This window comes from Alosa pseudoharengus, unplaced genomic scaffold (assembly GCF_046254945.1).
Source record: "Alosa pseudoharengus isolate Yale_2024_CS ecotype anadromous, Long Island Sound unplaced genomic scaffold, YU_APseudo_1.1 YU_APseudo_1.1_scf_4, whole genome shotgun sequence".
Taxonomy (NCBI): Eukaryota; Metazoa; Chordata; class Actinopteri; order Clupeiformes; family Clupeidae; genus Alosa; species Alosa pseudoharengus.
Genome location: NW_027468774.1, coordinates 32,598,072 through 32,623,687, shown reverse-complemented (window position 1 = coordinate 32,623,687; position 25,616 = coordinate 32,598,072). Strand labels below are relative to the sequence as shown.

Here is a 25,616-nt window from a genome sequence, read left to right as displayed (position 1 = left end):
CCTCATTCAAACAAGTGTGGTCATAGCCTCTTAGACTGGTTTATACCTCAGTATTAAAATCAGAAGTGTTGGTCAGGCACGGCGCCAGGATTCCAGTTTTGGATGAGCCAGACCAATTGTGGGTGGGCCTTAAAAAAAACTTTATCAAATCACTGTTTAACCTAATAAAAATGACTGACTAATATACTGTTATATTATTTGTGCTTACATAATAGAGATTTGAATAGCTTGATGCTCTTTAAATAGTTTGTTGCATTGTAAAAAGGACGGACGTACCTATCCTCGATCACTGTCCTTGGTTTTGACCAAATAAGAGCGCTTTGGAATCTCCATTACGCACCATACCTGCTGGCTGTGCTTTAGCGCATCTCTCGAATAGACCTAAGGCCTATAGGCTGTAAAAGTGGGAATCTAATATTTCCCCCAAACATAGTTTAGTTCTGCTTGTATAACATGAAGTCGAATATTTCATTTGTTTTAGGTTTTCAACAATACAGATCAATCACACTGCCCGATAGTTTCAATCAATATGCAGGGCAGTTGAAAACATTCGGGGCTTAGCCCATAGAGTCTAAACGGTTTTCATAATTCCCATTTTGCCTGACTTGCTGCTCGCTTTTCATAAATGAATCCACTGACTCAAGCCTCATTTGCACCACATTTATTAAATGTTATGGACAATAACATTTTGACAATTAGAGGATGTAATGACATTTAGCTATCTTGACATTTTCTGTTTGCTAGAAACGAACTATATAGCCACATAGCAGAGTGGCTTTTAAATAGCAATATGCATTATATGGTCTGTTATGCTTAGCTTAGGGAGAAGGGAACATTGAAGACTCACTAATTCGAACTAGGCAAAGCAGGCCACCACTGTTTGGCCAGCTCGAGACTGTAGGCTAGAGGCTGATAACAAACCTGAACTTGTAGGCTAGTCTAAATGACGAGAACAGGATAACTCCACCACCACCTTGTTATTGATGACCTTATGATTTCCTTGTAACGTAGGCCTATACCAAATATTAAATGCAAACAATGACATGCCCAACCTCGCGCGCGCACGTAGCCTACGTTCCAAATTATGTGTTATAACGTTCATGTTAAATCTGCTGCATGAAGAAGAGTGAGTTCACCCGTGTCCGCTTGTATGTTAAATACGTCCATCTCACCTCAAAGTTTCAATGCGCGATCGGAATAATGGTTAAATATTTGTTAGTCAACTGTACAAAATACATTCGGGGCTGAAGCCCTGGCAAAATCAGCTGGCTACTAGGCCTACCCCTCGGGCACAGAACTTGTTCATTGACAACGTCATCTGTCATGTAAAACATGCTCCAAGAGAGCTCATAAAGACCCACACCCATTAGGCCCTTTAATGCAAATCGGATCAACGATCACAATATCAACAAGCTGCATTGCAAAAAAAAAAAACATTTCAGAAGCCATTATTAAGCCATAGAGATGTGCTAGGTGTTATGGATCTCAGCTATCCTTCATCTCCTGGTTGCAGCGATACAACGAGACCGTTTGTGCACGTTTAAGGTACCTAAACAACAACTATTAAAAGTTTTTTTTTTTTTTAAGAAAAGTTTTGGGTGGGCCTGTTGAAAAGTGGGTGGGCCTAGGCCCATCCAGGCCCACCCGTAGCGCCGTGCCTGGTGTTGGTGCAGATACATTTCGCCCTAAGGAACTGCGTGTATGGTAGACCACGTTTCAGAGTGGAAGGATGGGCACTAGTTGCATGTAAAATGCTGTTCTTGTCAGTAGGTTTCGTGTAGAGTGTCGTCAGTAAATTCCCCCCTTCTAGGTGTACAACAGTATCCAAGAAAGAAACAGATTTCGGATCAATCACAACCTCAAACTTGATTGAATGTATCATATTGTTGAGATGCGTCACAAAATCATTAAATTGGTTCATTCGAGCCTTTGAATAGACAAAACACACCATCAACCTATCTTCATAGTAAAATATTTTGTTCAAAAGGATTGTTGTTCCAAACATATCTCTCTTCCAAATATCCCATAAATAGACAGGCATAATCTGGTGAGAACCTAGATCCCATGGCCGCCCCTTGTGTCTGCAGGTATTGGTTTTCAAACAGAAAAAAATTCTTATATAACAACATAGAGATCATGTCAATCAAAAACTGAGTCGGGGGATGTGTGTCTGTTCGAAGGTTTAAGAAATGTTCCATGGCCACGACACCTTTCTCGTGGGGGATGTTAGTATAGAGAGATACCACATCCAACGTGGTCAGGATGATGATGTGAGAATCACAGTCAATGTGGACGTTGGAGAGCTGTTCAATGAAGTCATTATTATGACGTAAATATGAAGGTAAGTTTACTACAAGTGGCCTCAGGATACGATCCACATAAAGGGATAGAGGTTCCATCAGGCTGTCGTTGCAAGCGACGATAGGGCGCCCTGGAGGCTTCACCAAAGTCTTACGGACCTTTGGTATGTATATGACTGGAGTGACAGGGTGGTTAGCGGTCAGGAATCTCAGTTCTGTTTGGGTGATGTAGCCTTTATCCATAGAAACGTGTAGAAAATCGTCAATCTCCTTCTTAAAGTCAAGTGTTGGGTTCTTCCCTAGTTTAATGTAGCATCTGGCATTAGACAGTTGAGATGCTATTTCAGTTCTGTAATCGTCTCTGTCCATAAGTACAATGCCGCCACCTTTATCGGCTGGTTTCCAGACCACGTCCTGTTTTTTGCCTAACTGAGTGAGGATCTTGCGTTCCTGGTTCCCGTAACTTTTGTAGTCGGTGTCAGATATAATCTCGTCAATATCTCTGTCAACTAAATTGCAAAATGTAGTGATTGCTGCATTGTTGACGGGAGGGCAAAACTGACTCTTAGGTCTTAGGGCTCGTATCTGGTCATGTTGGGGGCTGTCTGTCTGTGGGCCATCCTTTTTAGGATTAGGACAAACCTTTGTTGAGTATCTGTTGTTCATGTGTGTTCAACTGCGTCTTGGAAAGGTTGAAGACGAGTTCCTGGCGGTCGGCATCTGCCTCAGTACATCGATTTGTCGCTCCCTTTCTCCTTCCTGCCCTCTTGTTCAGTCCTCTTCCCCTTTCCACGTTGCCCCCTCCTCGTTCTTCTCCGAATTTGGTGTAGCGGGTGCGTTGGGTCTGTGTTGGTACTCCCAGTCGCTGGTGCGGATCGTGATCTCCCTCTAATAAAAAATCGCCATCGGAGTCAGTGAGATATTCCGAGCTGGAGCCAGAGGTGTACGGGGTTGCGTTCCTAAAGCGAACCTGTTTTTTCGGTCTTGTGGGGGATGCGGAGAGTTGGAGACGCCAAGGATACACTTTTCCATCCCTATAATCAATCGTCTCTGCGCAGTTTGCTGAGTTTCTTCTTTTGCGTCTCCTCGAATCTCTCCATGGTGGCTTTTAAGTTGTCCTCTATGTGCTGGTGGTTCAATGGAAGCTAGGATCTTCTCTTTAGTTTCTGTTATTTCCTCCTTAATTTTCAACAATTATTTCTGTGTGTGTTCAATGATAAGCACCATCAGGTCAAGAGAGGCTTTATTCATGATTTCGCACCATTTAGCGCAGAACATATCATTCATGCGGCCCAAAGTAGGTGCCTTCTGGATGCGTAGGCCTCTAGGAATTCTTTTTGCTCTCACATACTCACTAAGAGTGACTCCATGAAGTTGTAGCCTGACTTCTTTTTCACCAAGATGCTTAAGTTTTTTAGTATAGTCCTCCATGGACGGATTTATTAGTGATAAGCCTGAGTCAGGGAAGAGTATATTCTCAATTTCAGTGTCTGTAGATAACGTGCGCGCTTGCGCGTCCGTAAGACTTCTAATCTCGGCAAAATTCGACATGATCAACCACTTTAAACATCGTGGTGGCTGCAGAGACGCCAAGAGAAACTTGGGGAACAATGGCGAATCGGCGCCTTAACTTTGTGATGTTTTGCCTGGTGCGTGAAATCCAAAGGTTGAGTACAGTAGAAAAAAAGCAGAGGCGCACTCAAGGGCTTGATTCCAGGGGCGTCACTAGACCTTATTCACTGGGGCACGTGCCTTAGTAAAAGTCTCCAGTGCCCCAGTAAAATTCTAGCACGGCTCTAGCTGGAAACGGCATTCATGAGCGCATCTCCGTGCCTGCTTTAATCATGGCTCGAGTCTGTCACTTACCAGCCAATAATAAAAAAAACAAGGAATAAAGAAAGGGGCCATAATAGCCAATCAGGAAATAGCACCTCTGTAGCTGGCTAAGATTGAACGCAACAACCATGAAAATCGTTCACATGATTCTTCCGAGTGTTTCGTTGTACTGCACACACATACACTGTGGATTGTGGAATCACTTTGAGCATAGAGTAAGTCGTCCCCTGTTTAATGTTACAACAAATTCACAACTTGTTTGACAGAAAAAATTACAAGTTGATCGCTGTTAGAGAGTGTTAGGGTAACATAACATAACTAGCATCTGTTTTTCAATGCTTAGCGTCATTGTAGCCTAAATTTAGCAACAGTTTACCAGCTTGTGCTCTCTCCCTCACACACACACTCACACCATGCGTAGGCTGCATGCACACATGCGGACAATTAATAAGGATGTATACGTATACTGTAGAGACTCCTGTAAAAGTAGCCTATACTGTTTGTGAAGCTGTCCTACTGTAAAACTAAACACAGCCTTCTGACTATTCAGAGATGGACATCAGAAAATTATTCCTGAACAGAGGGAGAGGAACAGTGAGCAGGATGAGGGAGGTATGATAATTTTGCCCACATTAACGGTAACATTAACATTTATGCTGGTAATAGCCAGTGCTGTGATTTGATCAATGGTTTGATGGCAAACTTAAATAAGTTTGCTGCATTTGCAAATGTAGCCTATAATAATACACAGAATCAGAATAGCCATCTGTGTAGATTATTATAGGCTACATTTGCAAATTATCACCAAAAGTCAGTATTAAGGCTTTAGTAGGCTATTTAAGCTACAAAGAACTGCAGTATTGCCAGGATGTATATAGGACCCTTGCCTGGGAGGGAAGTATATCTCACTTTTGACTAAAAATAAGCTTCCCTTGTGTTAGTAGGAAAGCCTATTAAATTAATGCATGTGAGTAGGCCTACTATGTATTTGGATGTTACTGGATAGAGGCTGCTACAACAATTGAGGGAGAGAGTGCTGGAGGAGGAGGAGGAGGAGAAGGTCGAAGAGAGGGGAGAAAGAGCACAGGCTGGGCAGTCCAATACCAGGCAGGAGGAGGAGGAGAGACAGGCAAGAAACGGATGAGGACATGATGGGGGCTAGGCGTAAAACTATTCAGAGTATGGAGGAGGATGTCTGTGACCTAGGGGAGATATGTGATGGTCCAAATCAGGCTAGCCATTTATTCATATTGCGCGCACAGTTATTATTATTTTTTTTTTATGTATTGGGAGTTGGGGGCCTGTGCCCCAGCAAAGCTCTAGGTCTAGAATCGCCCCTGCTTGATTCTAATACAAATTTGTATTTGAGAGCCGAGGTTTTTTCAACAAGTCTACAGACAAAAAACTGGGAAACAAACGTTTCGGGCTTAGCCCTTTATCAATGTCTCCATTATGAAATGCGTCACAGAGCGTTCAGGTTTTTTTTTATAGCCGTGACGTGTTAATTACCGTAATACTTAATGTCAACACAAAAGACAAATCGTATAAACTACACCCAAAACCAAAAAACAACCATATGTGCAATTAACATTAAAAACATGTTTCCCAGTTTTTTGTCTGTAGACTTGTTGAAAAAACCTCGGCTCTCAAATACAAATTTGTATTAGAATCAAGCCCTTGAGTGCGCCTCTGCTTTTTTTCTACTGAAGAGACTAAAGAACACAACCTCTCTCCTCAGATCCTGGTGAACTTCTAAACCTCTACCGCTGCACCATTGAGAGCATCCTCACCAACTGTGTCACAGTATGGTGGCAACTGCTCTGCCTCCGACTGGAAAGCACGGCAGAGGATGGTGAAAACTGCTCAACGCATCACTGGTTCCTCACACCCTTCCATCAACGCCCCCCCGTATTCTATTTATATTTATAAATGTACACACTTACACTTAAACATAGCGATATTCTACTGATATTTATACTGTTCATACTGCACATACACTTATATATTTTCAGTACTCTGCACAATGACAATGAAGTTGAATCTAAAATAATCTAATCAAATGAAACATGTGACTGCTGGCCATCTTTCCCATTTGGAATCAAGGATATGATGCTAGCTTGTTAGTTGGTTGTTAGTGATTAGTTCAAAGGAACTCCAATGATTTTAAACTCCAAACATGTGTCTCCCCACCACGAAGAAGATGTTTACCAATGAAGTCAGGCCACACTCTTTGCCAAAGAGGACCGTAAACAAAGTCAAGAGTATAATAAGGTGATAATACGGTTAATTAGCATAATAATAGGTTTTTTTTTGCATTTTTATAGTTTTCATAGCCTTTACTTTTTATTTATTGCCCATGGGAGATTTCTGAGATGCACAGATGTGAACAATATCAATTTGTTTACATGGTTTGATGCCCGTCCGAAGAAAGTGCCCAAAATCACCATTTTGTTTATGCTAATTAGATGGTCAAAAACTCAAAATTCTGCTTGGGAACAGGGCTATTTGGATTCAGCACATGTTAATTATTATGATAAAAAGTCCTGTTCCCAACTTTTACTAAGAAATGCCTCTAGACCCATATACAAGGACTTTTTCTTGAAATAGCACTTGTCTATAGGCTAATTCACTCTGAAAACAGCACTCATAATCCTGTAGTGCTTTAGCGATCACTCCAGACAGGGGCGTAGCACAAGATCCTGGGCCCTATGCATAGGCAGTCCTATAATATAATAAATATAATAACATAAATATTCCAGACTTTTCAAGGGCCCTCCCTCCCACTCCCTGGTGGCCCTATAATCAGTACTGGGTTTACCCTCAGTTCAATGCCCCTGACTCCAGAGCTACCAGGAGATGGCTCAAACAATGCAGGCTATCCCTCAGGGTTCATGGCCATCAGCCAGCTTCTGGTGATCTTTTCCCGCATCTGCTTGTGCACAGTGAGCTGGTGGCATTCGATGAGCCGGAACTCAGCGGCAAAGGAGGCAAAGAGGAGGAAAAAGGTCATGACCAGAGCCCACTCGCACATGGCTGCAGGAGACTTGGAGCCCGTGTTGTGCAGCACAACCACTGGGGGGAGGGTTAGCAGTTAAGGTGTAATATGCTGGCAGCTGTTGCAACATCAAATTACATTTGGCCAATGAAATTACAACAGGATTAAGAACCACAGAGATGCAATATTAACTGTTGTGACCTGGGTAACCATGAAATAGCCTGAGCAGCAGTGTGAACAGATCTCCCTTAGTTAAAGTTAAAGATATATATATTATTATTATTAGACCTCTGCAAAATGGCCAGGAAATGGTTGTGCAACTAGAGCGTGTGGATTTTCATGTTCTTGGTAATTGCAGTTAACCAAAGATAATCCATCTCTGATTTAAAGGGACACCAGGCAAGCCTGATGCTTTTTCTCTACGAAACTCCCCCTAGCATCTGTACACGTCGATACGTGTGCGAGCCCTCCCTCGGTCTGAAGCTCTTTTCCTTTTCTTTGCATCTTCCATCAAGGGTTTTCGCTGCTTCTTCGCCGGCTCTGCCATTATACACACGTTTGCAACAATCTCTAGCGTTTCGTTAGCCTGCCTCTGTGCTGTGGATGCAGGATGTAAACTGATCCTGCTTGTCGCGATGTCTAAGACTTTGTGAGACTGAAGGTCGGCGGGTACGATACACTGAACTTGCAAGTGGGATATTCTTCCTACAGGCAGTAGGGGCGGGCGAGAGAGTCTTCATTCGCCCTGTAATGAGTCATTTAACCATATACCGACTTACGAAGATGATTAATTAACACGAAAACGTTGCCTGGTGTCCCTTTAACTTGTAACTGGGAATCACGTCCCCAGATGCTAAGATGATGACCCTTTTATCCTTGACCTTTGACCTCCTGACCCATGTGTGGGGTTTAAGGATACTGGCAATAAGGAACACAGTGCAGAGGCTGCAGAGGACGGAGCGTAGTGGTCCCAGCCAGCAGCGGTCCTGAGACGGTTCAGCCTTATAAGTGAGCCACAGCTGCACCCAGAAGTACACCAGACCCACAATAAAGGCCAGGAAAGCGCCAAACAGGTGTATCCCCAAAGACACAGTCTGCTGAGGGAAGAGAAAGAGAGACAAAAGATTCACAGAGCAAATCCTTCATGTTAGCGATACACTGATATTATCAAGGTAGATACGGCCTTATTGAGTAGGCCTACATGTATCCATACTGAGAACATTGGAACTAATTGAAACGTATGACTTGTATATTCATAAGACTTATTTATGTTTTTTGTGCCCTTACGTTTACGTGTCTATGCTATCAGTTGTCATTGTCATTAAAAAACTAGCAACCGCCATCGCGTTTTCAATAGCAGGATAGGGACAATGAAAAGGCTACAGCAGTGGTCCCCAAACTACGGCCCGCCACCTCATTTTAGGTGGCCCCCCAAAACATGTCCGTGGTATATAGGACCCGGCCCGCACGGGAGTATGACATCGTCAAACTATAACCTCCGTAATTCCCCCCATTCATTCTCTATGGCGGGTCATAACAGTAAACGTGTAATACTCTTTTTGTCCACTGGTGGTTGTTTTGGCGCTGTTTCGCGTTTGCCATCGAAAACGGAATGAAATGTATAGTAGGCCTACTGTACCTGCAAACAATGTAAGAGGCCTCTGCTGACTGCATCAGTGCTCAAAGTATTCTAAAAGTTTATCAATTAATTGTTAATAACTAACTAACTTCTATTCAAGTCATAATTCTGGAACTTTCTGGTATAATTATTTATATTTTTTATTCACTCGTTCAAATATTCATACAGAGTTCACAAAGTTATCATCAGGTGAGTGAAAGTTAGAATGGTGGTCATTTCAGATGTTTCTGCCACCACTTCATAAAACTCATAGTTTGAGAACTTCAGAATTAGCTGTGTAATATACTTTTGGGACTCCCTGCTTATAGTTTTGAGAATGGTATTATTAGTATTATTTCATTTAAGCTACATTTTACACTGATATGGCAAGATGGCAATATAAACACAGATAACAATGGTATTAAATTGCAATAGCCTATAGATTAAATGTAATGGAATATTCAACTAAGGTAGACTGCCTTTGTTCACAGCGCTAAGCTATTTATGGTTACTGATATATTCCGAGTCTCTGGCCCTCTCTTAGAGCCAGGCATAGTGAGCTGGCCCTCGGAAGAAAAAGTTTGGGGACCACTGGGCTACAGTGTCACCAAGGTTGCCAACTCCAGCAATTGAGAAATGTCTCACCTACCTTTAACTCGAGGGGGGGGGGGGGGGGGGGGGCACAGCACGCATTTGAAAATATCACTGCATGTAATTGAATAATACTATGACCAATGTTTACTGACTGATTCTTGACTTCGACGTTGCAGCGCTATCGTCATCTATTTAACTCGTCTCTGGCCCACCTATACACCGATGTGCTTGATGCAGCTCGGCTCCAAGGGCATGGGTAATGAGCTGCCATCATTACTGATTGCCATAGTGACTCGCTGAGCAAGTTCAAATAAGTATAAGTATATATACTTTTTTGATCCCGTGAGGGAAATTTGCTCTCTGCATTTAACCCAATCGGTGAATTAGTGAAACACAAACAGCACACAGTGAACACACAGTGAGGTGAAGCACACACTAATCCCGGCGCAGTGAGCTGCCTGCTACAACGGCAGCGCTCGGGGAGCAGTGAGGGGTTAGGTGCCTTGCTCAAGGGCACTTCAGCCGCGGCCCACTGGTCGGGGCTCGAACCGGCAACCCTCCGGTTACAAGTCCAGAGTGCTAACCAGTGGGCCACAGCTGCATCCCAAAAAAATTGTGCTCTCGCAAGAACTCTGGATTTCCAGGGTAGTAGAATCAGAACAAATGAAGCGTTTTCATCTTTTTTAACATTTTGTCCAACATGTCCACAGTTATTTATACCCTTTTTAAATAATCAGTGGAGAAATCGGGGTTACCAGTGTCGCCGTTCCAACCTGGCAGCCCTGGTTCTAGGCTTGTGTGTGACACTGACGTGCGATGTGTTTTTAGAGATAAGGGGGGATATTTTGGTTTTGCAGTGTTTCCCTGTTCTGCATGGGGTGCATCCCCTGCTCTGGATTGTAAGCCAAATGAATAGCCTACTCGGTATAAGCATGTACACAAATGTAAGTACTCCTACTTGTACACGGCCTAAAAAAAAGGGAAATTGGTGCAAGCCTAGTTATGAGAGAGAGAGAGAGAGAAAGATAGAGAGAGAGAGAGAGACCATGAAAAGAGAGATATCAGAGTAGAGAAGTAATACCTGGAAGTTGCCAAGGATAGATATCCCTATAGAGGATATGAAGCCGAGAACCAGGGCTGCCAGGTTGATGCCTGGGTGGTAACTTAGGTCATCCACCTGCTGATAGCGGATCACCACAATCCATATGACTGGAGAAAGAGACACCACAGACTGAGCAGGACACAAAGTGACGAAAGGCTTGAATGTTAAAATCGCTGGTCTATATCAGCAAAGAAAAGCTTCTCTACAGTCAGACAAAAACTGCAGAGTAAACAGAGTAGCAACAAGACAAAATGGAGGGAGTATTCTATTACTGAGACCACAGAAGACTTTTTCTTTTTGAATTTGAAAATATCACTCACTCAGAAAACTGCTCACATTGCATATCTGTGAGAACCAGCAGCTCTGGGGGTAGTAGGAACCACATGTGCTATTAAAAGAAGAATTTTATGGTTAGCATTCACAGTCAAAGGGCCCCTCTGGATTTACTTTGTAACAAACTCCAATAGGTGGTCAACTGATCATGGTTTGAGGGGTTTTCTTCAGTCATATAGTTTCAGTCACTGCTTGACTTTTAGGTGTCAACATAAGTTGCTAAGAGTATTACAGTACATGCACTTGCAGTGCTGTGTTTACCTGAAGTATGGGAATCCTGCAGTCAGATTAACAGATTCATTGGAAACTGCAACTCCATACCTGGGATAATAAAAAAAATCCAGAGAATAGTGATGGTGTTTTTTGGGAGTTATACATTTCTTTCCAGGTTTTGACATGACACATCAAGCAACTAAACAAAAAAAAAGAGTAAGGACAAGAAAAGATCCAATGGTTTCCTGAAGGGTAAATAGAACAGGGATAGACAAAGGACCACGTCAGGTGTAAGACAAGGTAAAGAAATATATACTCACACTGCCCAAATACCAGCTGTACCTCCTACTGCCAGGATAACAGGAAGTAATGCCCAGGCCCCTGTCATAACTCCCCCTATGTCTCTGTTTGCTGCCCTGTGTCTCATTTTGTTGCACTGTGTCTCATGCTGCCTTAGCCTAGGCCTTTTGAAGAAAACAAAGTCGGCCTTGAAGCTGCAAGATAACGCGTACACAGGGCAAGCTCTACTCATAACAACCAGTAGGAGAGTGCAGGGGGGCGAACGATATTTAACCCATGCACAATGTATGACCTGTGATCACTCTATACTGTACACCACTGCATAAAAACTTATAATACATTGGTGTAAATAAAGTGCATTAAAAATGGTCAACTCCAGGTGATTCTCTTTCACAGAAAAGCCCAAGGACTCGGAACATGAAGCCAAAGAAGTAGATGATGACTCGGCCCAGTTACACCAAATGGAAAAGCCCATCGCAGTAGTCAACCCTACTGGAGATGAATGCATCAATAAGTTATCTAAATCATGTTTTGACATTAGACATCTAAGTTTGGCCATGTTTTTGAGGCTTATGACTCTGCCACTGCACATGGTTTGTAGAGAGAGGCATGCACACTCTATTCTGTGAGATGAAAATGTTTGCATGGCTCTGATTGGAAATTGCCAGAAGGGATAGGTCAAGCAGGAGCAGTGTGAAAGGCGTCCTAATTGCTTGAGTGGGAGGGGAAACGTCTAATGGCCACCTTACACCAAACAAGTTTGACAAGATTTGGGAAAGATTCTTAAAAGATTGTAGTATTTTAACTAATGCCCCCATTCAAGCTTTACTCAAAAGACTCCAATCTTTGAAGAATCTTTCCCAAATCTTGTCAAAGTTGTTTGGTGTAAGGAGGCCATTAGTCTTAATAGCCTTGCACCAAACCACCAAAGTACTCATGACTGTCAGGTAGGGGTGTGACGGTATTTTAACACTATTTCAAAAAATGTCCAGTGAGGACATATTACAGCAAACACCTTTTATAGACTATTTCTTTGTACAGTGTACTCATGCAATGGGCAGCAATGCTTAATGTTATAGTTGTGAAAACATTAGAAAATGTTATGGGCTTGAAATTGCATACAATACCTGATGTATTTTTTCATGTTACATGAATTAAAATGAAGTGTTATTTATATAAGATCGTACTTATGTAGTTAAAAAAAAATATTGAAAGGTGAATAGTCTCTTGTAGCCTATTAGTGTGTTAAGTCAGAAGTTGCAGAGCATCTTCAAAAGGATGAACACTCATATGCTCTATGGCCTTGAAGGATTTGTTATTTATGCATGCAATAAAATGATATTGATAAACGGTCATTGAGTCCATGTTCTTGTCTCAACACAGCAAGTTAGTTTACTTGTTGCCCTCCCCCCCCCCCTCCTCCTATAGGGCTCATTCTCTCAATGCATTTATTCATGGTTGTAATAGCATACATCTAAATGTAGGTGACCATACTCATCTTTGCAATTCTGTCTTTGATTCAGTCGAGTTATTTACACAGGCAAATACGTAGGCTAGCAAGTTCACAGTAAAGGAATGACTGATTTGATGATCATTCCATGTGTGAATTTTAATGTGTGCTCTCGTTTTGATGCAGTGTTGCCTCCTGAAACGCTTACGCAGGTGTCGTGCGTGCATGCATGCAAACGTTATGGGCCACTAAATGAAAGTATCCAGTTCCCAGATCAGTTCATATTTCATTATTAAAGTATAACAATGTTATATGTGAAAACAAAGACGTAACAGTTAGCGTGAGGAGATGGCATGTAGGCTAATGAGAGCTGTCAATTGTGTAACCTAGCTTAAGTGTAAACTAGAAAGCTGTTTCATACATCTCATCCAGGGTTTTGGTCTGTAGAAGTTACAAATATTTTTTTTTACGTTCTTCACGTTTTCATGCCGTTGATTCATCGTTGAATTTCGGTCGTCTGACAAACCGTTTCCCTAATAGTTGCTAACCTGTTAGTTGGTTGGCAATGCGGAAATTGCATTGCAACCAGCTAAGTTGCTAGCAGCTAACTTAGTTAGCAGCTAGGAAACGCAACCCTGACCAATCAACGTTGATTCGACCTTCTTTGCTATCTGGGTAGCCTCCATACATTTCCGTTGGTTCCTTAAAACATGTACATTTAACTATTAGAACTTTATTACTGCTACAAACAATGTTAACTTGACTTATTATACATTCTCGTTCTCTGGATAGATAATACTGACAATCGCGCAAGCGTAGAACCGATCATGTAGTGTCGTAAACCATCGTAAAAGACGTTGAACTTCTGCGCATGCGCAAGATTATGCACATGCGCAGAACGGATCTGGCAGGCGGTACGGATCGTGTACTGACAGGGGCAGGCGAATTCCCGGAAGTAGAAGAATCGACGTAGGCTGGAGGGACCACCTCTCTGCTAACTCCCATAGAAGTCTATTCATTGTAGGATTTTTTTTGAAATACCATAACTTAATATAACATATATCCTGTGCCGATATTGTAGCTTCTGTGTAATCTACATAAACACTACAAAGGCAAAACAGACTCCATTACCTCGTCCGTAACGTTGGTTACCCGTAAGAAGAATGGTTAGCTTGTTCGGTTGGAGGGAAGCTAGCTTTGACGTAATCTCTCTTTCGCGCCGTAGGGAGATAACCGTATTGTTTGGATAAGAAGCTCAGTCCACCTTACTGTCTGACGGTAGCTTCTAACTCATAAGCAAAACCTAGCATACACGACCGTATGTTAAGGTAAAGCATTACACAGAGGCAACCTTATAATAATAAAAAAGTAAACCTAATTTTTTTTAAAACGGCACTAATCATTTCAGAGGTTTTCGATGGATTGACCGTAGGTCGGAAAAGTGGAAAGAAGATTAGCTTCAATAAGGCTATAACTTTTTTGTTTTGTTTTAGCATGACTGTTTTTGAAGATGATCATGTATGGTAGCTTCAACATTAACACGACTTGGTGAGGATGATATTAATAATAATACATAAATAAATGTTTAACTTTGATGACTTTGAAGGCGAAGGAAGTGTGAGAAGAATTTCTGTGTATCTATCATATGAGTTACAAGATTCAGTTTGATGGCTAACGTCACGAAGTTAAGTGTGAGTCTGCGCAGTACTGGGGGGACCAACTGAAAAATCGTTCTATTTGACTCAGTGCCCTCCCATTGAAAACGACGGAGTCTGTTCGTCCATTTCTTTTACTGTCTATGGGTGATACTGCAGACTCGTAAAAGTAGTTAGAAAATAAGGCAGAAAAACGTCAAGTTTCCTCATGCTGCTTCCTTATGTTGGAATATGCAAAAATGTACAAACAATCAAGAGGATGCTTTCTTGTATGTGATTTCTGCAACAGTGATACTGCAAACGTGTTGATAGCCTATTGTTGAGCCTATTTTTATGCTGTAGCCTAGTGTAAAGCATGTCACACTAGACTAGCCTACAGAAAACTAATTGATGTGATATAATGATAACTTGTATGCCTACAATGGTTTATTAAACATCGTAGTCATTTATTTAGTCAGTCATCATGTTCATGTTAATGAATAGGAAGGACATCTAAACGATACCAACATTTAAATAAACCAACATTTCGCGCAATATCTGCCGTGAGTCCCTATGCGTGAGTCACGAGCTCCTCCCAGCTGACTGGCAGATCACGTGGACAGTCAGTCGCGATCGATTATTTAATAAATACATGTGAATTACGAATAATAATAAAAAGATTCTACCTAATGTGACTATTTTTTCCATGAACTGTAAAAGAAAACACGTTTTTCCCCACTGTATTCTCCATAAAGAGTAAAGTAAATTATGTACTTATTTCTGGAATTGACGTCACTTCCTGGACTCGTCTGAGGCTGGTCTAATGGGTCATTCGTCTCTATAAGACTTAACTCCTACTGTCTGACTGACTGACTTGACCGACGACCTGACAAAAAAAGAACATAGGCGCCAATCAGAGCTTCAGAGCTAAGGCGAGGCTACAGATTAGCGTTAGGTGTCGCTAAAGAACTCCCGTAACTCTCGCTACTTAAAGGTGCGATTTGTAGGATTGTTTACGAACGTTCTGTAGGCCAAAATCAAAACACTACATACTGGGCCTTTAACAGTAATTGCGCATGACATTAATTAATCCGCACACGAGTTTTATGTATTTTTATACCGTGTATTCTCTGTGTAAATTCATGCACCGAACCGTGACGCCCGTACCGTTTCGGTTCAATACGAATACATGAACCGTTACACCCCTAGTAGGCCTACGCACAGTGCGTACGGACGTACACCTGCAGGCGCGCCTGGCCAGCACAACAGTAGGCCTACAAGAAACGTCATTTGATTGAATGAAAAACCGAGGGGAGGGGGAAAGGTTATCTGACACGCACGCTTGCACGGAGAGTGTCAAAGCACAGGCTACTTTGCACTGGCAGCCAAGCGAGCGGGTGTGTCAACGAAAACGGTAAGTTACTGTTAACGCATACCCCATAAAAGGCCAGAGTAAAACATTTTGATATTGGCTTTGCCCTTCATAATGTCGCCTACATGTTTGCCCCTTTTTGTGGTTTGTAGATTTGTAGCTTGAATTTCCCCATGGGGATCAATAAAGTATCTATCTATCTATCTAGATCAGCTATGCCACCCAAAAAGAAGAAAGGGGACATAATACGCTTTTTCATTATGCAGAGTCTAAGTAGGCAAATTAACTAGCCATAAACTGGCAACTGATGACCAGGCTTTCATTTTACTGTGTAAAATAGCATTAGCTGTTAGGATATTACCCAGGATATTGTCACAGCTAAATCTAGCTTCTGTAATCTTTCAACCAAAGTTAGGAGTCATGTTGAATAAGGGTGTGCCGCACGGATAGTCGCATATCACAGAATATAACTCACCATCACTGACTGTTTATGGGGCTACCAATCTTGCAGTCGCAATAAACAATCGATCCAAGACATTTTCCTGTTCCTATTCTGTTTATGTAGGCTAATGTATTTGTGAATGTAGCCTGCACAATGCAAAGAAATTAAAGATAAACTATGGTGCATTTCCATACTCATAGAAGTGAACATTGCGAGACACCAGATATCTCTTCTATGATCTCATCCCAGACATATTTTCTTTGACTTGTTAGTTTTTTGAACATTTATTTTATTTATTTATTTTATGACATAGCAAACATGATGTTGAATCCACATATCCTTGCGAAAACTATTTTTCACTAGCCTAAAGACTGAAAGCTAATTGCATTCACGTTCTACAGGCACTCAGTTAGATTTAGCCTAGGTACATACCACAAATGATGATATTAAACTTTAAGACAAGTGTAGCCTAATAATTGAAATATCAATGTGATGTATTCAAATTACTAAATATGTTTTATTAATAATTATGCAGATCATAAAATACTATAAATAATTAACAATATAACGTTTATATGAATTAGAAATAGAAACATATGACAACCATCACTTTCTATATGTGTGTGTGTGTGTGTGTGTGGAGGGTCAGTCAAATTCTATGATTGCCACTGATGTGAATGATCTCACAAATCACACAAACCAAATCAAATGTTAAAAAATCCCAAAAGTATCGAAATTGAGATTCTTCACTTACTATTGGTAGCCTATTGAAACAATAATCTTGGTATCGTGACAACAGGAGTTGGGGATGTGTCCCCACCAAAGCTGAGACCAAACCTACGCCCTTGCCGGCAACCCTCCGGTTACAAGTCCAGAGTGCTAACCAGTAGGCTTATAATGCGTGGGATGATGTTGATGTGAGTCAGACAGAAGACGGGCCCAGGCTTTAGTATTTCTCTCCATCTCAAACAAAGTTAAGAAAACAGAATTTCAAACATTTTCTCGGGGGAGATGAACGTCCGACCTGATCATTTAAAGGGTTCAGGCCTGGGTGCGCTCATGCACGATAGATGCCATGTACACATAATCTGTTTCAACGGATGACCAGAAATTGGTTCCAACGTCCATGCCTCTCACAGACTACACATTTGCATGTTTGTTGGTAATGGCGCTTCTGTTTTATTTTTTGTCCTTGCGCAAAGCACACAGGTTGTTGCTTCATTATTTAATGACGAAGAATAAGTCGCATTACTTGTCTAGACGTGTGCTACCACAACCACCATATTTGCAAGGAATAGGTCTAACCCTAGGTCCATACACATCTTCATGATGTGCACCAACCTGACCTGAAAAGATGAACAGATCAAGACAATTTATTGATAGACCCCCATTTACCATAATGGTATATGATGTCCCTGTTGGTTTAGGCTACTTATATGAATGAAGGTACAAGGCAAAATAATAATCAATAACGATAATTTTGTCAAATCTAACTGACTATTTTGAATGTGATACTTTCACTGGCATAATACATGTTAGACAGCTAATGTTTGTGTGCGTGCAAATGGTGGTGGGCCTAATTGTAAAAAAGTCCATGGCCTTTTTTTAGTCCCAGTCCGTCCCTGAGAGCGCATAAGGTTTTGCTATGTTATGTAAGTATTCGTACTTGTACTCAGCCTTAAAAAAGCGCTATCGGTGCAAGCCTAGTAATGAGAGAGAGAGAGAGACCATGAAAAGAGAAATATCAGAGTAGAGGGATAAGTAATACCTGGAAGTTGCCAAGGATAGATATCCCTATAGAGCAGTGGTCTCCAACACGGTGCCCGCGGGCACCAGGTAGCCCGCGGGACGGCTATGAGGCGCCCCCAGCGCACTTTCTAAAAAATAGCCAACAGATCACCTGCAGATCACGCTCTAAAAACACGCTCCATTGTGAAGTTTTCAATAGATATTTAAGTCTAGACCAGAACCATTTTAAGAATGTATGTAGCCATACATCTGTAACAATAAATTGATATTGGTGATACCTTATAAATTGTAGCTGCGTTAAAATTTAGCCTTTGGCTTCAAATCCGTTTCCCATTCAATCTTTAAACAACAACGGAAGCGGAGCGCACACGCTGCTCGCACGCATAGACAGTAAAGGGGGAAAAAACTTGCTTGTCTGGTGTAGCCAATGAAAGCATATCTTTGCAAAAGTTCTGTGGCCATTCCATGTTCGTCAAATACGGTTCTTGCATGATTGTTCAAGGACTGAAAAACAATTGCTTTAGCTCACAGGCCTTTTCTCCTCCGTAGGCAACTGCCGTATAATAGCGCTAAAAATGTTATAGCATGCATGACTGAGCAGGACTGTGCATTACCCTTTTTTGTCAGATCATGGATCATTTCAGGTGTGCAATAACTTTAAAAGGAGTTTTCATATGTTAGGGTGGTGTGGGCGATTACTATTGAAATGTTAAAACCGAATTGTCCACTGAAATCAGAACTTAAACATCCCCTGAATTCATAATGGTGGGTTGGTATAAATTGGGTACAAATTGTAACCCAAATTATTAATTGCACAAAAAGAAAGTTTTTTTGTAAAAAAAAAAAAAAAAAAATAGATTAGATTCCCCATGCAAACTTTGAAATGAACAAACTGAACAAAAATGTTGGTAGTGTTGCATAGGTTATTGATATTAAATTTGAAAATACAGTTGCTTAATATATAAAGACGTATAGGCCTGCACAAATAATGATCATTTAAAAGTAAAAATCACATAGGCCTATTATTTAGGAGGACTACCCTCGCAAAAAAGGGGTGAGGGTATGTTTGTTTTAAATGAGTAGCCCTCCATATGATTTCGGGTCTTCAGGTAGCCCTCATTCCCAAAAAGGTTGGAGACCCCTGCTATAGAGGATATGAAGCCGAGAACCAGGGCTGCCAGGTTGGTACGGCGACACTGGTAACCCAGGTCACGCACCTGCTGATAGCGGATCACCACAATCCATATGACTGGAGAAAGAGACACCACAGACTGAGCAGGACACAAAGTGACGAAAGGCTTGAATGTTAAAACCGCTGGTCTATATCAGCAAAGATAAGCTTTTATACAGTCAGACAAAAACAGAGCCGTAATAAGAAAAAATGAAGGGAGTATTCTATTACTGAGACCACAGAAGACTTTTTCTTTTGAATTTGAAAATATCACTCACTCAGAAAACTGCTCACATTGCAGATCTGTGAGAACCAGCAGCTCTGGGGGTTGTAGGCACCACATGCGCTATTAAAAAAAAGAAGAATTTTATGGTTAGCACTCACAGTCAACGAGCTATATTTGAAGGAGGAGCACGTCTCTCATTTGTCTAGAGGTATTTTAGCACGATGGTGTTTTAAGCCCCCAACGCAGCGCTGCATGGAAGGCACTAGGGTTAGGCAAGGGTTAGGGTTAGGTTTCATGTGTCATGACAGTGTCACTCTTATGTCGATACTGTCAAGTAAAGTTTTACCGGAGAAATACAGGAGTGCGGTCATCAGACAGGCTTCATGCATTGCATAAAAGTGACCCTAAGACACCTGATGCGGAATTGCAGTCGTGATGATGTTCTGTACTTTGGTAAAATTATGTATTCTCAGAAGAAAACTACATATAAAGACTCAGGAAATATTGAGGTTCTGGGTGTCAAGGATGTAGTGTTTGTGAAATGTTTTTTATCAGCTTCAGAATTGACCCTTCGGTTTCCTTCCTTTTATTGCACACACACCCATATGAACATGGACACACACACACACACACACACATATGAACATGGACACACACACACACACACACACACACATATGAACATGGACACACACACACAAACACACACACACACACACACACACACACACGCATTGAAGGGTTTTCTTCAGTCATACAGTATACAACCCCAAATCAGAAAAAGTTGAGACGTTGTGTCAAATGCAAATAAAAACAGAATTTGATAATCTGCAAATCTCGTAAACCCATATTTATAGCTTCAAAAAGGACATAGACAACATATCAAATGTTAAAAATGACAAATTTGACTATTTCATGGAACATATATGTTAGTTTTGAATTTAAACCAGCAACACATTTAGAAAAAAGTTGGGATGGGGGCAACAAAATGTTTGTAATGATAAAGAAAACAAAAGGAGGAATATTTCACAAGTAATTAGGGCAGTGGTCCCCAAACTACGGCCCGCCACCTCATTTTGGGTGGCCCCCCAAAACATGTCCGTAGTATAGCATCCGGCCCGCACGGGAGTACAACATCATCAAACTAAAACCTCCGCAATTTCCCTCATTCATTCTAATACTCTTTTTGTCCACCGGTGGTTGTTTTTGCGCTGTTTTGTGTTTGCCATCGAAAACTAAATGAAATGTAGGCCTACCTGCAATGCAAGATGTCTATGCTAACTGCATCATTGCTCAAAGTATTTTAAAAGTTTATCAATTAATTGTTAATAACTAACTAACTTCTATTCAAGTCATATTTCTGGGACTTTCTGGAATAATTATTTCTATTTTTTATTCACTCGTTCAAATGTTCATACAAAGAGTTCACAAAGTTCTCATCAGGTGACTGAAAGTTAGAATGGTGGTCATTTCAGACCACTTCAGCACTTCATAAAATTCTCATAGTTTGAGAACTTTAAATTATTTGTAGGATATTCACAACTTTAGCTGTGTATGCAAAGACACAGAATTCAGAGTTCACACATTTTTTAACAAAATATACTTTTGGGACTCCCTGCTAATACTTTTGGGAATGCAAACGTTTTTTATTAGTATTATTTAATTTTACACTGATATGGCATGATGACAATATAAACACAGCTAACAATGGTATTAAATTGCAATAGCCTATGATTAAATGTAATAGAATATTCAATTTATGGTTACTGATATAGAACTACTCCGAGTCTCTGGCCCTCTCTTGGAGCCAGGCATAGTGAGTTGGCCCTCGGAAGAAAAAGTTTGGGGACCACTGAATTAGGGTAACTGCCATGACTGGATATAAAAAGAACATCACAGAGAGGCAGAGTCTCTTAGAAGTGGAGGTATTCATCACTCTGTGTAAATGTGTGGGCAAATGATGAAACAATTAGTTAATGCTTCTTAACACGAAATTGCTAAATATTTAGGGATTTCATCTACAGTATAGTATATCATTAAAATATTGAGAGAATCCAGAGAAATCTTTGCAAACAAGGGAGTCGGGACAGAGCTGAAAAACAATATTTGCCATGGTCTTTTGGACCTCAGATGGCACTGCATTAACACCAGACCTGTTTCTGTAAAGAAAATCATTGTATGGGCTCAGGGAAAACTTCCAATAACTTTACATGCAAAAGAATAAATTGTATTTAGACATGATTAAATGCCATCATCTTATCTGGGCCTGATCTTATTTACAATGGACTGGATGCCATCATGGAGTCCTCTGGGCTAAAGAGGAGAGGGATTATCCAACTATCCAACATATCCAAGTTGTCATAGTGCTCAGTTCAAAACCCAGCATTTATGACAGTGTGGAAGTACATTAGTGCCTCTTGCACATTAGGGCATCTTGCACATCCTTGAATATTTCAGGAAAACAATGCAAAATTAATTCTGCACATATTTAAACAGTATTTCTTCACAGAAGAAGAGTCCAGGTGCTAAAATGGCCTGTCTGCAGTCCCGACCTGTCAAATTGGGTGCATCACGGAATAAAAAAGATGGTAAAGAAGACCCCATACTGTTGAGCAGCTGAAATCCTATATATAGTGCAGGAATGGGACAACATTTATTCTCAAAACTAGCAACTGGTCTCCTCAGTTTCTTAAACATTTACAGAAAGTTGTTAAATGAAGAGGTGGAGCAGAACAGTGGTCCCTATCATAACTTTTTTGAAATGTGTTGTTGGCATCAAATTCAAAACAAACATATTTCCATGAAATAGTCAAATTTGTCATTTTCAGCATTTGATATGTTGACTAGTCTATCTCATTTTTGCAGCTAAATATGTGTTGACAAGATTTGTAAATCACATTCTGTTTTTATTTTCATTTTACACAATGTCCCAACTTTTTCTGACTTGGGGTTGTAGTTCTGCTTCACTTTTAGGTGTGAACATAATTACATGCACTTGCAGTGCGGTGTTTACCTGATGTATGGGAATCCTGCAGTCAGATTAACAGATTCATTGGATACTGCAACTCCATACCTGGGAAATATAAGAATATGTGATGGTGTTTCTTGGGAGTTATATTACAGTTTTTCTCAGTTGCTTTGGCGCATTTCTCAGATCAGATTCTCAAAACTTTGTTCAAACTCCATATCATCTTATCAGTTGTGCACATCATTGAAGCATTTTTCCCCACTTTGAACAAATAGCAATGTTTTTGTACATCCATGCAACTGATTTTATACAAATGTCTACTTTTTTTTTTTCAATGGCTTATGTCATGTTGGTCAAAATGCACTATACTGGTTCCTTGCTGAATAGTCCTAGCCCATCAAACAAATTGACCTTATTTCATTGCTTGTGTCATTACATACAAATGTGTTGACGTTGTCGTAGTCTGTCTAGCATGTATATATATCCCCTCACCATCTTTATCTCATTTTTGACATAGGTGGCATTTAGAGGCTTTTGCATCTGAACCCTTCATATATATATATATATATATATATATATGATCTGACAGACCTGTCAGGATGTATAGAAAGATGTACAGTGGTGCACAGCTCTGACCAAGGGGTGTTGTTTTACTGTATATTGGTCATTGCTATTTGCATAATGCTGTAAAAGCTTTGTTTTCATTATAATGTCACAATGTCTGTCAACAGAAAAACACTTTGAAACATATTCGCTGTCTTGCAATCAACCCCTGCCACACACAATAATGTGTAACTTTTTAGTTTTTAAATAGAAAATAATGCTGCCTTGCGCATTGTTCATTAGAAAATACTTACAGAGTAAACTGTCATATGGACAACAAGACAAAACTGTTTGACTATCTTGACATAAACAATGACATCATGACCTGTCATATTAAGTGCACTTACCGTTTCATTGGCATATTTTGTTTTGAGGCATAAACTAAGCATTTTGAGCAAGATACACACTTTTGGAGGTTATCCACTATGTGGTGCAGTTTGCACTAATTGTTTTGAGAAATGCATGTTGTGCAATTACATTAATACACAGGATTAGATGTTAAAATCCCTTGTGCCAAAATCCAAGGTAAAAACACATTCAGAAGCCCCTACTCAAATTAACTTTAAAAAGCACGCTACCCACAAATCCGCCAACAAATGGTCACAAACACAAGACAAATGGCCCATCCAACAGCAGTATATAGTATGCGGCATATCATTGGGGTTACCAAGTGGGCACCCTCATTCACTGATGTTTCGTTAAGTTAGGCCCATGACACCTCATGAAGGCTTAACAGTGAAACCAGCGTCCTGGAGACACTCCCCTCCATGCTGCCACCATATTACCACATTAAAATATCCAATACCCAACATACTCTTAACCAGCCTAGGCATGGTCTAGGTTGGCTAGGTTGGTCCGTCCCGTTGACGTGGACTGAACCATAACCATAAAAACTGTAGCCAACCACCATCAACCTAGGCACAGCCCATCACAAGCACAAAACAAATTAGTCAGTTAGCTTACGCCCCATGTTGCCACCATATTACCACAATACACATCCAAATACCCTTAACCAACCTAGGCATGGTCTAGGTTGGCTAGGTTGGTCTGTCCCTCTACCTTTGACAAAGGAACTTCATAAACTGTCAATGGCCACATTAGCCGAGGCAATAAACCAAACTGCAAACACCACAGCTTGAGCTTACCTGGCAGCCCTGACTTGTCAATTTTTGCAATACCTTGCTTAGTGACCTGTCTCAAGTCTTCAACCTGTGATTTATCACTAAGGCTTGCATCATACCACCTTCCCAGACTCTTCACTGGTTTCTCCAGAACTGTGGGAATCACTTCTTTATTTATAGCAAACTTCTTATCTATTACCTTCCCTTTAACAATTGAGAGACTCCTAGACTTATTTGACTTCACCTTTATTCTGGCCCATTGCAAATTGCTATTTAACTTATCCAGCAACCTGTTGGTGCATGGAACGGTTGGTCATGTCGTCCATAAAGCCCTAATCCGAGGGAAGCGTGGCCTTCATTATGATTCAAAATGCAAAGTGACTTAGAAAAATGGTATTATTCTCTTTCCAATTTCCAAGACACATCAAGTTACTAAAGAAAAATACTAAGGGGATGAAAAGATACGTGTTCAATGGTTTAGAACAGGATAGAACAGGGATAGACAAAGGACCACGTCAGGTGTAAAACAAGGTAAAGAAATATGTATACTCACACTGCCCAGATACCAGCTGTGCCTCCTACTGCCAGGATAACAGGAAGTAATGCCCAGGCCCACATTATAGACCATCAGATTATCTGTACGTAGTTCACATGACAGGGATCATCAACTCAAGCATCACAGTCAGTCCTCAAAAGCAAAATATTTTATATACTGTATGACACCAAATGTTTACCTTTTGTTTCAGAGGCAAATATAGAATATAAATGTATTTTCTATTAATAAACAAAGCTATCATAACATAATGAGGGATATCTCCTATTTGCCTTGAGTCGTGAAAACATTAAAAGTTAAAACTTTGAATCCCAGAATCCACATGAATGAGTAATAGGCTAGTATGACAACAGTAACTCTTAGTAACTGTAAGCTATTGGGGTTTAAATAAAAACATTCTTTTAAAGCATACTGAGAGCAACATCTAAGTTGATAACAAATAAAAGAACATTACATACCAATGCAATTGGTCAACACCTATCCATGAGAGACAACCTTGAAATGCCTAGTGTAAGTACAAACCACAGCAGTCCCAACTTTTGTCTAAACCCAAGCCCCTCCTTGCTCAAAGAAAGTAATGTTACAATATTGTCTAGATTAGACCAACTCCTTATCTGAGTGTACTTTGATCTCTGTCTTTCATTTGTTTCTGGTAGGAAACTAACCTTCATAACATGACCTGTTAATTACTGTGTTAGGTGTGATTTATGCCATGAATATATTCCTTCGTATTATTTTTTTCAGTTCAGAATACATGAAATGTCTTAATTACATAAGTTCATTCTAATTCTAAAGCTTAAGCATTATTAGTCCTGATATGAACTGAATCAGTACAAATTTGTAATGAAATCAAACCTGATCTAATGCACAACACTCTGCACTGGGTTGCTGAAATCAGAAATAAAACAACAGGACGTAAAGGGGATGTGCTTTGAACTTACTAAACTAAACTGACTAATATTAGACTAATGCCTATTCATCAGAATCACATAATGGACAAGAGAGAATGCCTACCTATCCAAGCAATTAACTAATC

General features: G+C 40.6%; 1 protein-coding gene across 1 annotated transcript; it reads right to left on the bottom strand.

Annotated features, from left to right (window-relative positions):
• Positions 1 to 1,592: 1,592 nt before the first annotated feature.
• On the bottom strand, positions 1,593 to 24,682 carry tmem150b (transmembrane protein 150B). The gene is made up of 6 exons (XM_076265925.1): positions 24,581 to 24,682; positions 22,349 to 22,408; positions 19,388 to 19,455; positions 10,425 to 10,552; positions 8,051 to 8,228; positions 1,593 to 7,208 (listed from the first exon to the last, which is right to left on the bottom strand). The coding sequence occupies exons 1-6, from the start codon at positions 24,643 to 24,645 to the stop codon at positions 7,012 to 7,014; spliced, it is 696 nt and encodes a 231-aa protein (XP_076122040.1). The 5' UTR covers positions 24,646 to 24,682; the 3' UTR covers positions 1,593 to 7,011.
• Between the last annotated feature and the right edge of the window lie 934 nt (positions 24,683 to 25,616).